At 41.8% G+C, this 15,751-nt stretch overlaps 1 protein-coding gene across 11 annotated transcripts in view; it reads right to left on the bottom strand.

Annotated features, from left to right (window-relative positions):
- Positions 1 to 15,751, bottom strand: part of trip12 (thyroid hormone receptor interactor 12) — a 185,762-nt gene that overhangs the window by 45,046 nt on the left and 124,965 nt on the right. For all 11 annotated transcript variants that reach the window (XM_068042545.1, XM_068042547.1, XM_068042550.1 and 8 more), the window contains 4 exons: positions 8,516 to 8,616; positions 7,058 to 7,232; positions 4,924 to 5,065; positions 2,549 to 2,740 (listed from right to left, as the gene is read on the bottom strand). In XM_068042545.1, the coding sequence (XP_067898646.1) occupies positions 2,549 to 2,740; positions 4,924 to 5,065; positions 7,058 to 7,232; positions 8,516 to 8,616 (610 nt within the window). The remainder of the gene's footprint in view (positions 1 to 2,548; positions 2,741 to 4,923; positions 5,066 to 7,057; positions 7,233 to 8,515; positions 8,617 to 15,751) is intronic.

The following is a 15,751-nucleotide window of genomic DNA, read 5'->3' as shown; positions in this document are numbered from 1 at the left end:
TTAAACATGCTCCAGAAGGTGGTTGAGCGTGTCTACCCTGAGGCACAATGTGGCTTTCGAGCAGAGAGATCACCATTGACATGCTGTTCTCCCTTCGCCAGCTACAAGAGAAATGCCACGAACAACAGATGTCCCTCTACGTTGCTTTCATTGATCTCACCAAAGCCTTTGACCTCGTCAGCGGACGTGGTCTCTTCAGACTACTAGCAAAGATCGGATGTCCACCAAAGCTACTAAGGGAAATATAGGGACAGGTGCGGATGTGATAGGAATATGGGATTAATGTAGGATTAGTATAAATGGGTGGTTGATGGTCGGCACAGACTCGGTGGGCCGAAGAGCCTGTTTCAGTGCTGTATCTCTAAATAAAATAAATAAAAAATAAATAAGTATCACCTCATTCCATGACAATATGAAAGGCAAAATTCAGCATAGCGGCGCCTCATCAGACCCCTTTCCAATCCTGAGTGGCGTGAAATTAGGCCGTGTTCTCGCACCTACACTGTTTGGGATCTTCTTCTCCCTGCTGCTCTCACATGCGTTTAAGTCTTCAGAAGGAATTTTCCTCCACACAAGATCAGATGGCAGGTTGTTCAACCTTGCCCGTCTAAGAGCGAAGACCAAAGTACAGACAGTCCTCATCAGGGAACTCCTATTTGCTGACGATGCTGCATTAACATCCCACACTGAAGAGTGCCTGCAGAGACTCAGCGACAGGATTGTGGCTGCCTGCGACGAAATTGGCCTAACCATCAGCCTCACGAAAACGAACATCATGGGGCAGGACGTCAGAAATGCTCCATCCATCAATATCGGCGACCACGCTCTGGAAGTGGTTCAAGAATTCACCTACCTAGGCTCAACTATCACCAGTAACCTGTCTCTAGATGCAGAAATCAACAAGCGCATGGGAAAGGCTTCCACTGCTGTGTCCAGACTGGACAAGAGTGTGTGGGAAAATGGCGCACTGATACGGAACACAAAAGTCCGAGTATCAAGCCTGTGTCCTCAGTACCTTGCTCTACGGCAGCGAGGCCTGGACAACGTAAGTCAGCCAAGAGCAACGTCTCAATTCATTCCATCTTCGCTGCCTCCGGAGAATCTTTGGCATCAGGTGGCAGGACCGTATCTCCAACACAGAAGTCCTTGAGGCGGCCAACATCGCCAGCATATACATCCTATTGAGCCAGCGGCACTTGAGATGGCTTGGCCATGTGAGCCACATGGAAGATGGCAGAATCCCCAAGGACACATAGTACAGCAAGCTCGTCACTGGTTTCAGACCCACCAGCCGTCCATGTCTCCACTTGAAAGACGTCTGCAAACGCGACACGAAGTCCTGTGACATTGATCACAAGTCGTAGGAGTCAGTTGCCAGTGATTGCCAGAGCTGGCGGGCAGCCATAAAGGTGGGGCTAAAGTGTGGCGAGTCGAAGGGACTTAGCAGTTGGCAGGAAAAAAAAGACAGAAGCGTAAGCGAGAGCCAACTGTGTAACAGCCCCGCCAACCAATTTTATCTGTAGCACCTGTGGAAGAGTGTCACTCTAGAATTGGCCTTTATAGCCACTCCAAGCACTGCTTCACAAACAACTGACCACCTCCAGGCGCTTAACCCATTGTCTCTCAAGACAAGGAGGCCAAAGAAGATTCTTTCAGTGAGTTCCAAACCCCCACCACCATCTGGGTGAAAAAAGTTTTCCTCATCTCCCCTCTAATCTTTTTACCAATCACTTTAAATCTATGCCCCTCGTCGCTGATCTTTCTGCTAATATAAACAGGTCCTTCACATCCACTCTATCCAGGCTCCTCAAAATTTTGTACATTTCAATCAGCTTTCCCCTCAGCCTTCTCTGTTCCAAGTAGAACAACCCCAGCATATCCAATCTTTCCTCATCGCTGCATTTTTCCAGTCCCAGCAACATCCTCATAAATCTCCTCTGCACCCTCTCTAATGCAATTACATCCTTTCTGTAATGTGACCAGAATTGCACACAGTACTCAAGTTGTGGCCTAACCAATGATTTATACAGTTCCAGCATAACCTCCCTGCTTTTATATTTTATACCTCGGCTAATAAAGGAAAGGATTCCAAATGCCTTCTTAACCACCTTACCAACCTGCCCTGCTAACTTCAGGGATCTGTGGACATTCACTCCAGGGTCCCTCACTTCGACACTTCAGTATTCTCCCATTAATCGTGCATTACTTTGCTTTGTTTGACCTCCCCAAATGCATCACCTCACACTTTTCCAGGTTGAATTCCATTTGCCACTTTTCTGTCCACCTGACCAGTCCATCGATAACTTCCTGTAGCCTACAGCTATCCTTCTTGCTATCTACCATATGGCTAATGCAATACATTTTCCCATGAATTTCATAACCTATTTGAAACAACTGGCTGCTTAAATAAGTCTCACTTAATTCACAAGGAGAGTGTTGTCCAGCATATCATGAGTTTAAGACTGGCATTAATTGAACCAGATTTGGTGCTACTAGATAGGCTAGCAAAGAAATTATAAACAGTTTGAAATTAGAAGTTAGTACTCACTGGACAACCATAGAAAACATGGAGGAACCTTCTCAATCGGACATGTCGGTTCACGAGGTCTTTATCACTTCTTGAAGTCAAATACAACAGCAACTGTTTTACAAAACCACTGTGCTGGATTTCGAAGGAGGACACGTCGGACTCAGAGACTATTGAGCGGATATCTAAAAGGCACTCAATCCCACCATCCACCTTTGGAAGAAAATATTTAGTTTGCATACAGGGTTCTACAGTTAAAACAATACAGCTTAAATAACTGTGTGCAAAATAGTAATTACTACATGCATTTAAAGGAGAATTAATGACTTGCATATAATTGGCATGCAACTTGAAATGACAGAGGGAATACTTTCCATACAGACTCTTAATACAAAAAATACCATTTGTTAGGCTTCCATTTTATGTCAAGAGATCTGCTATTCCTGAGCCCTGCTTGCATCCTAAGCATCTTCAATGATGCACAGAACAAGAGCAAGTTGAACCGGGTGCAACTCTTCCACTTTAAAGACAGTGCTTCCAGAATTTGGCCTGAAAGATGACCAAAGGCACTAACTGCAGAATATGTGCCAGGTGCATCACTGGACCATTAAAAATCAAGGGGCAGTTGCTGGAGAGATGTATATTATGGGGTATGCCACATTAAAGTTCAAGAGCGAGACATTAAGGGTGATCTCAGGATCACTCCCAGGGCAGCACAGTGGCGCAGTGGTTAGACCAGGGTTCGGTTCTGGGTACTGCCTGTGCGGAGTTTGCAAGTTCTCCTTGTGACCGCATGGGTTTCCTCCGGGTGCTTCGGTTTCCTCCCACATGCCAGAGACTTGCGGGTTGATAGGTAAATTGGCCATTGTAAAAAAAAATTGCCCCTAGTGTAGGTAGGTGGGTGGAGAATTGAGGGAAGGTGGGGATGAGAGGGGGAAAATGGGATTAATGTAGGATTAGCATAAATGGGTGGTTGATGGTTGGCGCGGACTCGGTGGGCCGAAGGGCCTGTTTTGATGCTATATCTCTCTATGACTGTGTGTGAAGCTGCATTTCTTGCAGAGGGGAAGTTTAGAATCTTCAGTACATAGCTTAACAGCACCCAAAGGAAGATGTTCAAAATTTTGGGTATTGGCTAGATTGAGAAAGATGGAAGGTATACTAAGCAACAACCTTCATTTGAACCAAAATTGCACCAACGTCTGGCAGAGAAGATCACAATTCTTACAGCACCCAAGGCAGCCAATCAGCTCCTTGTGCCTGTGTCAGCTTGCTGAAACATCTTAGCACTTGGTCAGGAGAATGGAACTTCTTTATATTTTCTTTATTCTGGATATTTATGCACTATTTAAATTTTATGAGGGACTCTGCTTCCCCTCAACGTTTCTAGAAGGGCAGGCCCATCTTGGAAAGGTGGCCTTCACTCCAAGTTGTTTAATAATGGTCTGAAGTTTGCATTCTCCAAAAGGAAGGAAATGGGAAAAAAACTGCTTAGAGAGGGGGGAGATAAAACATTTAAGTTCATGACTGAAGCAGTGACCATATCAACATGAAAGAAAGATGAATCAAATGATACAAGAACTTTTCATGTCGAAGATAAACACAAACATGAGCTGTCAGGTCTCAATTTCTTGTTTGTGTGGTGATTTCCAAGTAATTCTGTGCAAGTAAAGTGCAATTGTTTTTGTTATTATATTACTTGATTGCTAATGTAGTACTGAGGGTCTACTGTACTGTCAAAAGCGCTATCTTTACAATGAGATGTTAAACTGAGGCCCCATCAGTTCTCACAGGTGATGCAAAAGAGATGAAGGCGCTATCCCAAGAGCAGGAGTGTTCTACCAGTGTCAACAGATTGTAACCCTCAACCAATACTAACAAAATAGTTTATCTGGTGAGTTATCTTGTTGCTGTTGTACTCAAATTGGTTGTTGAAGGTCCCTATGTTACTACAGCGACTAGATTTCAAAAGTAATCATTGGCTCTGAAGTGCTCGGGGCATCCTGATGTGAAAGGCGCCATTAAAAATACAACTGCTTTTATCAGAGTTAAAGGAAGCTGGTTTTCTCCACCAATTCACCTACACAGGTAAGTTCCCAGCTCAGTTTTAGTGAACACCATTTCCAAAAGATGAAGAATGTAGAAAAAGTATAAGTGCACATTACTTGTAATTCAGGAGCTGAACAAGAGTTTGATCATGTGAGATAGGTGGGCACAGGAGGGAAATAATAAAAGAATTGGATTTGATGATTTCTGTGTACAAAGATTACAACCTGTGGTACTCAAGATAGGAATCCAAGAATACCACCGTTAAGACAGCCACACAAACATTTAAGTTGCAGACGGTGATCCAAATTAACCATTCGTATAGTTTTTCAAAAACATTTGATTCAGACCTGCAAACTGAGTTGTTCAGTGGCAGAGCAAAGTCTCTGAAGTACATTCAGTGCTGGATTGCTTGCATCGACATTCTCTGAGGTGAAGTAACGGTCAACAAATTTATGGGCTTGCTCTTTTATCCATACTTTTATCTTCTCTCTGAAAGAAAAAGGTCTTTTAAAATCCAACGCTAATACTAAAACATACCAAAATGTCACTTAGTTCCAGTTCTCTCCATCCCCCACAATGCACCATGCCAGTAATGCTTCAAATTAGTAGTTTAATATTTTCAACAGTTTTCAGCATTCTTCCAAAAAAGTTCCTCCTTCATATACAAATCCTGCCAATTTCAAGAGAAAAACAAACACTCACCTAAGGAAGGATATACGTGCCATAAAGGGAGTGCAACAGAGGTTCACCAGACTAATCCTTGGGATGGCAGGATTGTCTTATGAGGAGGGATTGAGGAAACTGGGCGTGCATTCTCGAGTGTCAAAGGATGATCAATGAAACTTACAAAATTCTTACAGGGCATGACAGGGTGGATGTAGATACAAGGCTTCCTCTGGCTGATAGAACCAGAGGACATAGTCTTTAAATGGCCTGCCCCTTATTTTGATACTAAGATGAGGAGGAATTTCTTTACTCAGAGGGCGGTGAATCTTTGGAATTCTCTACCCAAGGACTGTGGAAGCTCAACCATTGAGCATGTTCAAGACAGAACTGGATAGATATCTAGACACTAATGATATCAAGGGATATAGGGATAATGCAGGAAAGTGGCATGGAGATAGATGGTCAGCCATGATGTAACTGAATGGCAGAGCAAGCTCAGCTGGCTGAATGGCCGACTCCCGCTCCTATGTTCCTAAAAATGGGACATTAAATTTTTAACACTGCGGAAGTTAGATGATCTTCACTACTTTGCATCTATTGCATTCTGATCCATGCCTTTTGCTCCCAGGAGACAGCAGAGAAACAACTGCAGTAGAGAGCACTGAAGGAACATTGAACAGTATAGTGGGCTCACACCCAGTTAGGTCAGCAAGAGGTGAAAAACTAGGGACTGTGGATATTGAATACAGTATTGATTACTATGAAAACTAGGTGGTGCTAGTAACCAGCTAGTTTCAGCCAGGAGATCATTGGTTTAGGTGAACATACAAACAAGTATCTGAGCAAGAGCAAAATTCTTTAAATAACTAAAAAGGCATCAACTGCAATAGGTTTAACACAAGGTTGCGCATCCTTTTCAGGCGGAGGGCCACATTACAATTTTTGCTCAGCCCGGGGGGGCCAGTGAACAAATTTCGAAAGATAAAGGCATTAAAAACTTCTTACTCATAAAAGCAACAAATGCGCATTGTCGTGAAGAAGCCTGAAATGAGACCAATTTATTTACTTATTTTCTCGTCACTGCATTGAAAATTGATTTAGTGACATACCTAGCAATGTTTTCGCTTGCGTAAGTAGCCAATCTCTGCTCGCACACTTGATGTAACGAAGCAAAGTATTCTGTATAGAAGTCAGTCTGTCAAGAGAGACCTTGATCTCTCTTCCCCACCCCCTCCCCAGCTCATTTGTGTGGGGCTCTCGTTCTCTCTTCAACTACCACCCCCTTCCCTGCCACCCCTCTAGGACTAGGGAACACAGATTGAAAGTTTTGTGCAAAAGCTGCAGGGGGAATATGAGGAAGTACTTTTTAAAAAAAATTCAGCGGGTGGTAATAACCTGGAACGCGCTGCCCACAAGGATGGTGGAAGCGGAGACGATTAAGGACTTCCAGAGGACGTTGGATGACCACCTGAAAGAAACAGACTTGCAGGGCTACAAGGATCAAGCTAGGGAATGGAGCTGACTGCATAGCTCCGTGGAGAGCTGGCATGGACTTGAGGCGCTGAATGGTCGCCTTTGCCATAAATAAAATGACTGTCGCCTCCTCCTCCTCCAAGCCCCCCCTCATCCCCCCCACCACCCCCCCACCCTCCTCCAAATTCCCCCACCCCCTCCTCCAAACTAAACCCAACGGCAGCGGCAATTAAATTGGTGTACAACAGTACACAAAATAATTGTTGAGTTAAAACTGAGACATCAGAGTTAATGCTTCCTAGATATTTCCTATGGAAAAAGTAAATGAGAATAATCAAATACCTGTTATTGGACATGGTGTCCTTTGGGGTGACCCGTGCAATACCACTAACTCCGGCCGTGCGTGCTGGTTCTGCATTGTTGCTGTTGGACTGTGTGCTTAGCCTTCCCCACGTTTTAGGATTCAAGCTTGCGAGGAAGGATGATTTGGGAGACTGGGTGGCTGTAGGACTCTTTGCTATATAAAAAATTAAATGTTAGTAACGAGGTAGTATTATGGTTACAATTTTCCACGTAAGGACCTTTCTATCAAGTTCAAATTTCTAACAAAAGGCAAAGTTCCACAGATGCAGGAAAACAAAAGAATGCTACAAACAGATCATGAAGCATAATCTCTCATTCTGGTCACTTCTGGTGTAGCCAAATCTGTTGCAAATGCACATCTAACATCCAGTGTTGCTTTGGTCAATCAACAGATTTATTTATTTAGCAGCCAATTTATTTTTAAACAATCAGATGAGAATGGTACACGCCATTAAGAAAATCAAAATAAAGGTGGCAACCCAGAGTGCTCTGAAGAGCTTAGACAAGTTCTCAAATGCATCCCCCAACCATGGTCTAGCTGCCTTGGACCCAGAATCGTCTCCATAGCAACATGATAATCTTGGGCGCATCCACCTGCACTGTGACAAGGGAATGGTGGATTCAAACTTTAAGATAAGGAAATTAAACAACTGATCCATTTATTCCAAAACCTATTCAATATTTACTGAGTCAATGAATTACAGGTTCAGCTATCACACATTGATTACAGCAGAGCACCTCTCAAACCTATTCCACATTAAAGTCTCACCAAATCAGTCATAAGATTGGAGAGCCAATGGCATAGTGGTAATGTCACTAGACTAGCAATCGAGGGGCTCAGGCTAATGCCCTGGGAACACAGGTTCAAATCCCACCATTGCAGCTCGTGGAATTTAAGTTCAATTCATTAATAAAAATCTGGGACTGAAAGCTAGTCTCAGTAATGGTGCCATGAAACTTATCGATTGTTGTAAAAGCCCATCTGGTTTACTATCGTCCTTTAGGGAAGGAAATCTGCTGTCCTTACCTGGTCTGGCCTACATGTGACACTAAACTCTCAGCAACGTGGTTGACTCTTAACTGCTCTCTGAAATAGCCTAGCAAGCCACTTGTCGAGGGCAATCAGGGATGGGAAACAAATGCTAGCAACGCCCACATCCCATGCAACAATAAAAAGATTTGAACACAAAATGTACACACAAAATGATTTGAATCTTCACTTTCATAGCGTTAACAACTGTTAATTCCACAGACCCAAGCAAGTATTATTCTAGAAGTGGAATTCAGTACCTCGCCACTTAAACTCGCAAACTTCAGTCATATATCCCAATACTATTTTTCCCCAACAAATACATCAAGAGTTTCAGAGTACAGACAAATCCAAATTCACAATTTCTTCACGAGCTGTAATGCACCATGACAATTTAACAGTCATACCTTGATTGTCTACTTTGTCATCATCTCTTGGAGGTGAATACTTAGTCCGCCTGGTTACACGTTTTGGCAATCTTTTCCTTTTTAAGACATCACTTAATCGTCTGAAAAAGTGAGTTTCATACAAAATCATTAGTCTGTATTTATACAGTACCTTGTCACATCTCTGAAAAGTCCAAAAGCATACACAGAATAAATTAGATGTGGCAGATTTGACGTGGTTAAAATAGGGCAGCCATTTTAACACAAGGCCCCACAAACAGTCATGAGACAAATTACCAGTTAATCTACCTTTGTGGAGTTAGTTAAGATAGCAATGTTGGCTAAGACACTAGGGAAAATCATCATGGAAGGTACTTACATCTTGCAGTTGCCTACACTTTTATATAATGCTTTTGGCAGCAGTGACATGTTAAGGTTTTCATTATGCCTTAATCAGTCCAATTGAGTGCACTGACAAAAGATGTACTACTTCCAAGAGGTGCTCTAGGATTAATTTTACACGGCAACACTGCAACCAAAACTCTCACTTTTAAACTTGGTGACATTGTGTCAATGTTCAATTTGGAGTAGCAAGAGCAGATTGAAATGAATCATGTAATCTGGTCAGGAAAGCCATCATTTCAGAATCTATTCAGTCAATCTTTATACTTAATTGTTTCATAAATTTATAACATTTCAAAATGTCTTTATATTTCCATATAAAGACTTAAATTTAAGTACAGTGTAGTCTGCATACAGTACAAGGAAAACAATGTTTTACTGTTAAGAATGTGTATTGATGCCCAGATCAATTTTTACACCTAGCATTTTGGAGTAACAGATTTTCCATTAACTGCTCTGATTAAAAAAAAGGATGAACATGAAAGGATTTGGAATGTTCTTGGCACCATTTATATTTTGGTTTGTACATAATTCCATTGCCTGTGTTGGTATACTGCCAACCAGCAAGTTAAAAATAAATGTCTTGAGACATCACAGATATGCAACCTTTCACATCACTGATCAAAGTGGAGCTTGTTAAATAGAATTTGCCTATATTTACTAGAAACAGAAGTTTCGCAGCCTTGAAATACATAACATGAAAATAACTAATTACTACCACTCAACCAGCTAAACCAATTTTTTGATCACTTTCTCATTGCTGTTTTGAGGAAACGTGTGTAAACTGGCTGTCACATTCCTATTTCCTATGGTGACTACACTTCAAAAGCACTTCCATGTCTGTAAAGCACTTTGAGATGTCCTGAGGTTGTGAAGTGTTATATAGGCAGAAGTTTGTTTATTTGAGGATCAACTTGTGCTGGAGGTTCATTAATTGCACACTGACTAAGACAGACAAATATGGATCGTTAGGTTACTACTTCAAGCATGTACATTTAAATGTGGTACCAAAAGGCTGTTTGCGTTTCATGCAAAGAACAAAACCTCAGCTTTCACAGAAGCAAATACATTTGAGGTTACAATAAGATCAGCCATGATCATGTTGAATGGTGGAGCAGGCTTGAGGGGCCAAGTGGCCTACTCCTGCTCCTAGTTCGTACATACATACGTACGTACATACGTATGTGATTTCAAGGCCAGGTTACAGGGGCATTTAGGAAAAAAATGTTCTGAAACTTGGTACACAAGTTTGAATTGCCAATCTTCCCCACCCTTGAAACTTAGACGGGAAACTGAAATATCAAAGATTCAGCACAAAAAGAGATAACAAAGACATTAAAATCAACTATTGGAAAGAAACTCCATCTTGTCTAATTGATTAAATGTGAAGTTACCTTTAACCAGTCTAGATGTTTCACCAATGCACATGTAGGCATTGCTGGAAACCCCTGATTGGGAGAAGGTGTGTTGGGCAACAGAAGTCAAATTTGTCATTTTAATGCATGCTCCATTAACTCTGCTGCTGAGAGGAATGAATAAGTGTGCAGCATGCTCTGTATCCGAGACAGTAACTATAAATATAATTATCCTTGCTTCGGAGCGTAGGTGAAAATATTCCACAAGTCTTTATCCTGCAGTCTGGAGTACAGTGAGATCAGGGAACACAGTGTTTCATAAACCAACTGCTAAAGTTGGGAATTTGGTGCAGGCAGAAAGGAGGTGCTGCTTTTTATTTTTTGTTTTACCTCCAGTAGCTGGTGAGCGTTTGTTTTGTTTCTAAGCTAGAAGCCTGGAACTTACTACTCCTTCACTAAATTAACAACTAGTTAACTAATCAAATAAATAAGGTTAGACAGACATGGCAGGGCAGTCAGTGTGCCGTGACTGCAACATGTCGCAGTTTGCAGAAATCATTGCAATCCTAGACAGCCAAATCTGTGGCAAGTGTCTGCAGATTGAGCAACTTTGGCTCAGATGTTGAGCTGGAGTCTGAGATGTAAACATTGCGGGGCAGAGTTACCTAGACACATTGTTTAAGGAGATAGTCACAATCCTTAGGTTAAGTAAACTTTAGAGTTGGTCAATGGTCAGGGACAGAAGGGTGAGACTGAGAGTCAGGCATGTTTGGGGATCCAGGAAGTTAAGATGGAGGAGCCTCAGCTCTTGATTGACCAACAGGTACTTGCTACTTGTATGGCTGAGAACAAGGACTGCAGGGTGGATGAGCAAACTGACCATAATACCATGGCGCAGGAAGCCATTCAAGTGGGTGGGGTGGGGGAGTGAAAAGGAATGTGGTAGTGATAAAGGATAGTATAGTCAGGCGGATAGATACTGTTTCAGGTCAGTGACGCTTCTTCAGAACTCTGTTGGGTCACTGACCTGAAGCATTAACTCTGCTTCTCTCTCCACAGATGCTGCCAGACCTGAGTATTTCCAGTGTTTCTGGTTTTTATTTCAGATTTCCAGCATCCACAGTATTTTGCTTTTATATTCGGATACTGTTCTCTGCAGCTGCTATCCGAAGCTCCGAAGGTTGCGTTGTCTGCCCAGTGACAGGGTTAAAGACATCTCTTCGTGGCTTGAGGCAGACAAACAGAGGGAGAAGAGGAGATTCAATTGTCATGGTCCACATAGGAACCAATGACATAGGGAGAATTAAGAATGACCTTCTGCTGAGAGTGTTTAAGGAATCTGGGTCCAAATTAAAATACAGAACCTCAAAAGGTAATAATTTCTGGATTGTTACTTGAGCCACACGCTAGTTGGCATAGGGTCAAGCAGAGTAGAAAATTAAATGCATGGCTCAAAGAGTGGTGTAGGAAGAAGGGGTTTGGATTCATGGGGCACTGGCACCAGCAAAGAGGGAGCTGTTCCATTGAAATGGGCTCCACTTAAATCAGGCTGGGATCAGTGTCCTGGTCAATCATGTAACCAGGGCTGTGGATAGGGCTTTAAACTAAAGGGAATGGGGAGGGAGGAGTCCCATGAAGCGAGATTTAGGAATCTAGCAAGAAAAGTCAAGGCAATAGAGCAGTGCAGCGATTTGGGTAAAGACAAGCAAGAGGGTGCAGAAAGTTTAACAACAGTGCATCAGCAAATAAAGGTCCTTACAAGAAATAGTTAAAAAAAACTAAAATTTCTGTGTGAAGTATTCGTACTATTTAGATAAAACAGATAAACTAGGAGCACAAATAGAGATAAATGGTTTAAATCTAATCACTATTAGAAGCATGGTTACAAGGTGACCAAGCTTGGGAAATAAACATTCCAGGGTACACATTTCAAAAAGATAGACAGAATGGAAAAGGAGGAGCAGCCTTGAATAGTAAAGGATGACAGATAATAATGAGAAAGGATCTTGGCTCACATGACCAGTAAGTAGAATCAGTATGGATGGAGATTAATAACAACAAGGGTCAAGAAACACTGGTGGGAGTAGTTATGCTATTGGACAGAGCATGAAGGAAGAAATAGTGAGAGCTTGTAATGACAATTTAATAATCATGGGGGACTTCAATCTTCAAATCGAATTTACACAGGTAGTCTGGAAGATGAGTTAATAGAATGCTTTTCTAACAGTTTCTTGGAACAATATGTTGTGGAACCAACTGGGGATAAAGCCATCTAGTATTTTGCAATGAGGAAGGTTTAATTAGTAATATCATCGCAAAAAGTGAGCATAATACAATTGAATTCTAGATGAAGTTTGCAAGTGACATACTTCAGTCCCAAACCACAACTCCAAACTTAAATCCAATTGCACAGGTATGCAAAGAGAGCTGACTAAGGTTGATTGGGAAACTAGACTAAAAAAGTACAGTGGCAAACAGTGGGAAACTTTTAAAGAAACAATTCAAAATGTTCAGCAAAAATACATTCCATGAAAAACAAAAACTCAGCAAGAAAGATCCATCCATAGCATATAAGGGAAGTTAAGGACAGCATTAGATTAAGAGGCAGCTTATAATGTTGCCAAGGATAGCAGTAAACCTGAGGATTAGAAATCAGCGAAGAGTGACCAAAAGGTTGATTAAAAGGGGAGAAAAAAAGTCAGGTAGGCAGAATATAAAACAGATTGTAAGAGATTTTACAAGTACATAAAAGAGACAAGGGGCGGCACAGTGGCGCATTGGTTAGCACCGCAGCCTCACAGCTCCAGCGACCCGGGTTCAATTCTGGGTACTGCCTGTGTGGAGTTTGCAAGTTCTCCGCGTCTGCGTGGGTTTCCTCCGGGTGCTCCAGTTTCCTCCCACAAGCCAAAAGACTTGCAGGTTGATAGGTAAATTGGCCATTATAAATTGCCCCAGTGTAGGTAGGTGGTAGGGGAAGGTGGAGATGTGGTAGGAATATGGGATTAATGTAGGATTAGTATAAATGGGTGGCTGATGGTCGGCACAGACTCGGTGGGCCGAAGGGCCTGTTTCAGTGCTGTATCTCTAAACTAAAACTAAGTTAATGTCCCTCAGAGGCAGATGGGAGAAATTATCATGGGTAATGAGGAAATGGCAGAGACGTTGAACAAATATTTTCTGCTCTTCACTGTGGAGGACACAAATTACGTACCAGAAATAGAGGATAACCAAGCGGCTAATAAAAGTGAAGAACATGATATATCAGCAGAGAAAAAGTATTGGAGAAACTGGAGGGCTAAAAGTCAGCAAATCCTCAAAACCTGATTGCCGACATCCTAGGTTTCTGAAAGGAGTAGCTGCAGAGATATTGGATGCACGGTTATGGTTTTCTAAAATTTCCTAGATTCTAGAACAGTCCCAGTGATTAGAAGTTAGCAAATGTAACACTGCTGTTCAAGAAAGGATGGAGAAAAGAGGGAACTATAGGCCAGCTAGCATGACATCAGTCATCGGGAAAATGCTGGAATCTATTAAAAGGAAGTCTGAATGTATTTAGAAATCATAGTATGATCAAAGTCAACATGGTTTTACAAAAGGGAAAAAGTGTTTGACATTTAGAATTTTTTGAGGATGTACCTAGTAGGGTAGATAAAGGGGAACCAGCAGATGTAGTGCAATTGGATTTTTAAGAGGCATTCAATAAGGTACCACACAAAAGGTTAATACGCAAGATAAGGGCTCATGGAGTTGGGGATAATATTAGCATGAATAGAGGATTTGTTAACAGACAGGAGGCAGAGAATAAGGATAAGAGTGTGTCAGGCAAGCCCCCCACCTACCAAGACTGAGGCATACATTATTTCATCACATGAGCATTAAAACTTACAACTGCAAGTCCCTGACTGGAAAGACGTTTTTGTATAGTAATTAGCAGTGTTGGAACAAAAGGGACCCAGTCGTTGCTTCCCGAATACACAGAAGCAGTGGTCAAACCAGTTTGAGTCACATGACTAGCTGGCTGGCGTTTTTTTTAATTTGAACTTCCAACAAAGGATTTGAACTGAGACAAAGCTGTGTGCTCATGGAGTAAAGATCTCTCCTGGAACTGAAGCAAGAATTACAGCCTCTCCTGTCTGCCTGCTTCCATCTCTTTCTCATGGAATTGAAACTTGTGAAAAACACATGGAACTCTGAAAAGTTTCCTACGTGAACAAGGTTTTATGATGACTACTGGGCCCCAACAAAAAGCAAGACTACTTACAAAAGGACTACAGCGAGCTTGAAGCTTAAATCCCTCCCGACTATATTTTCCTCTTCTCTGTTCCTATCTGCATGGGTATATTGTGTGTGCATGCTAGTGTGGGTGCATCGTATATTCGTAGGCATGAACCGTATTAGAATTTAAGTTTTAATAAAATTTCATTTTTCTTTAAACCTCAGAAAGCCTGTGTGAATTGTCTTGGTCTTATAATTGGAAAACTGTGAACAAAGATTCACAAAAAGGAGAACTCAAAACACTGTTTAAAATTAAAACCTGTTACAATAAGACCAGATGAGTAGTAACAGACCCCAAAGAGCTTTCTCACCAGGTAGTTACAAGAGTATTTTCAAGTTGGCAGGCTGTAACTAGCGGAGTGCCACAAAGATCAGTGCAAGTGCCTCAGCTATTTAAAATTCTCTATTAATGGCTTAGATGAAAATACCAAGAGTAATGTATTGTCAGAAATCTTGGATACACAATTAGGTGGGAACGTACATGGAGGACGACACAGAAGTTGGAAAGAGATACAGACAGATTAAGTGAGTAGGAAACAAGGTGGCAGATGGAATATGTGGGCAAGTGACAGGGTATTTGGTGGTAATTTAAAAGCAGAATATTTTTTTAAAAGGTGTGAAACTTTTAAATGTTAATCAAAAACAAGAAATGCTGGATTCACTCAGCAGGTCTGGCAGCATCTGTGGAAAGAGAAGCAGAGTTAACGTTTCGGGTCAGTGACCCTTCTTCGGAACTGACAAATATTAGAAAAGTCACAGATTATAAACAAGTGAGGTGGCGGTTGGGCAAGAGATAACAAAGGAGAAGGTGCAGATAGGACCAGGCCTATGTTAATGTTAATGTGTTAATATTTAAATGTTAATGCTCAGCAAGATTTGGGTGTGCTTGTACAAGGATCACAGAAAATTAGCATGCAGGTACAGCAAGCAATTAGGAAGGCAAATGGCATGTTGGCCTTTCTTGCAAAGGGATTGGAGTGCAAGAACAAGGAAACAAGAACTTGTTGCAATTGTACAAGGCTTTGGTGAGACCCCACCTGGAATACTGTGCAGGGTTTTGGTCTCCATATTTAGGAAAGGATATAATGTCACTGGAGACAGTACAGCCAAAGTTCACTAGATTGATTCCTGGGATGAGAGGGTTGGCATATGATGAGACACTGCGTAAATTGGGCCTATACTGTGGAGTTTAGAAGAACGCGTGATCATACTGAAACATACAACA

This window comes from Heterodontus francisci, chromosome 11, assembly GCF_036365525.1.
Source record: "Heterodontus francisci isolate sHetFra1 chromosome 11, sHetFra1.hap1, whole genome shotgun sequence".
In the NCBI taxonomy this organism is placed as follows: Eukaryota; Metazoa; Chordata; class Chondrichthyes; order Heterodontiformes; family Heterodontidae; genus Heterodontus; species Heterodontus francisci.
This window is presented reverse-complemented; position numbering and strand designations above follow the sequence as displayed.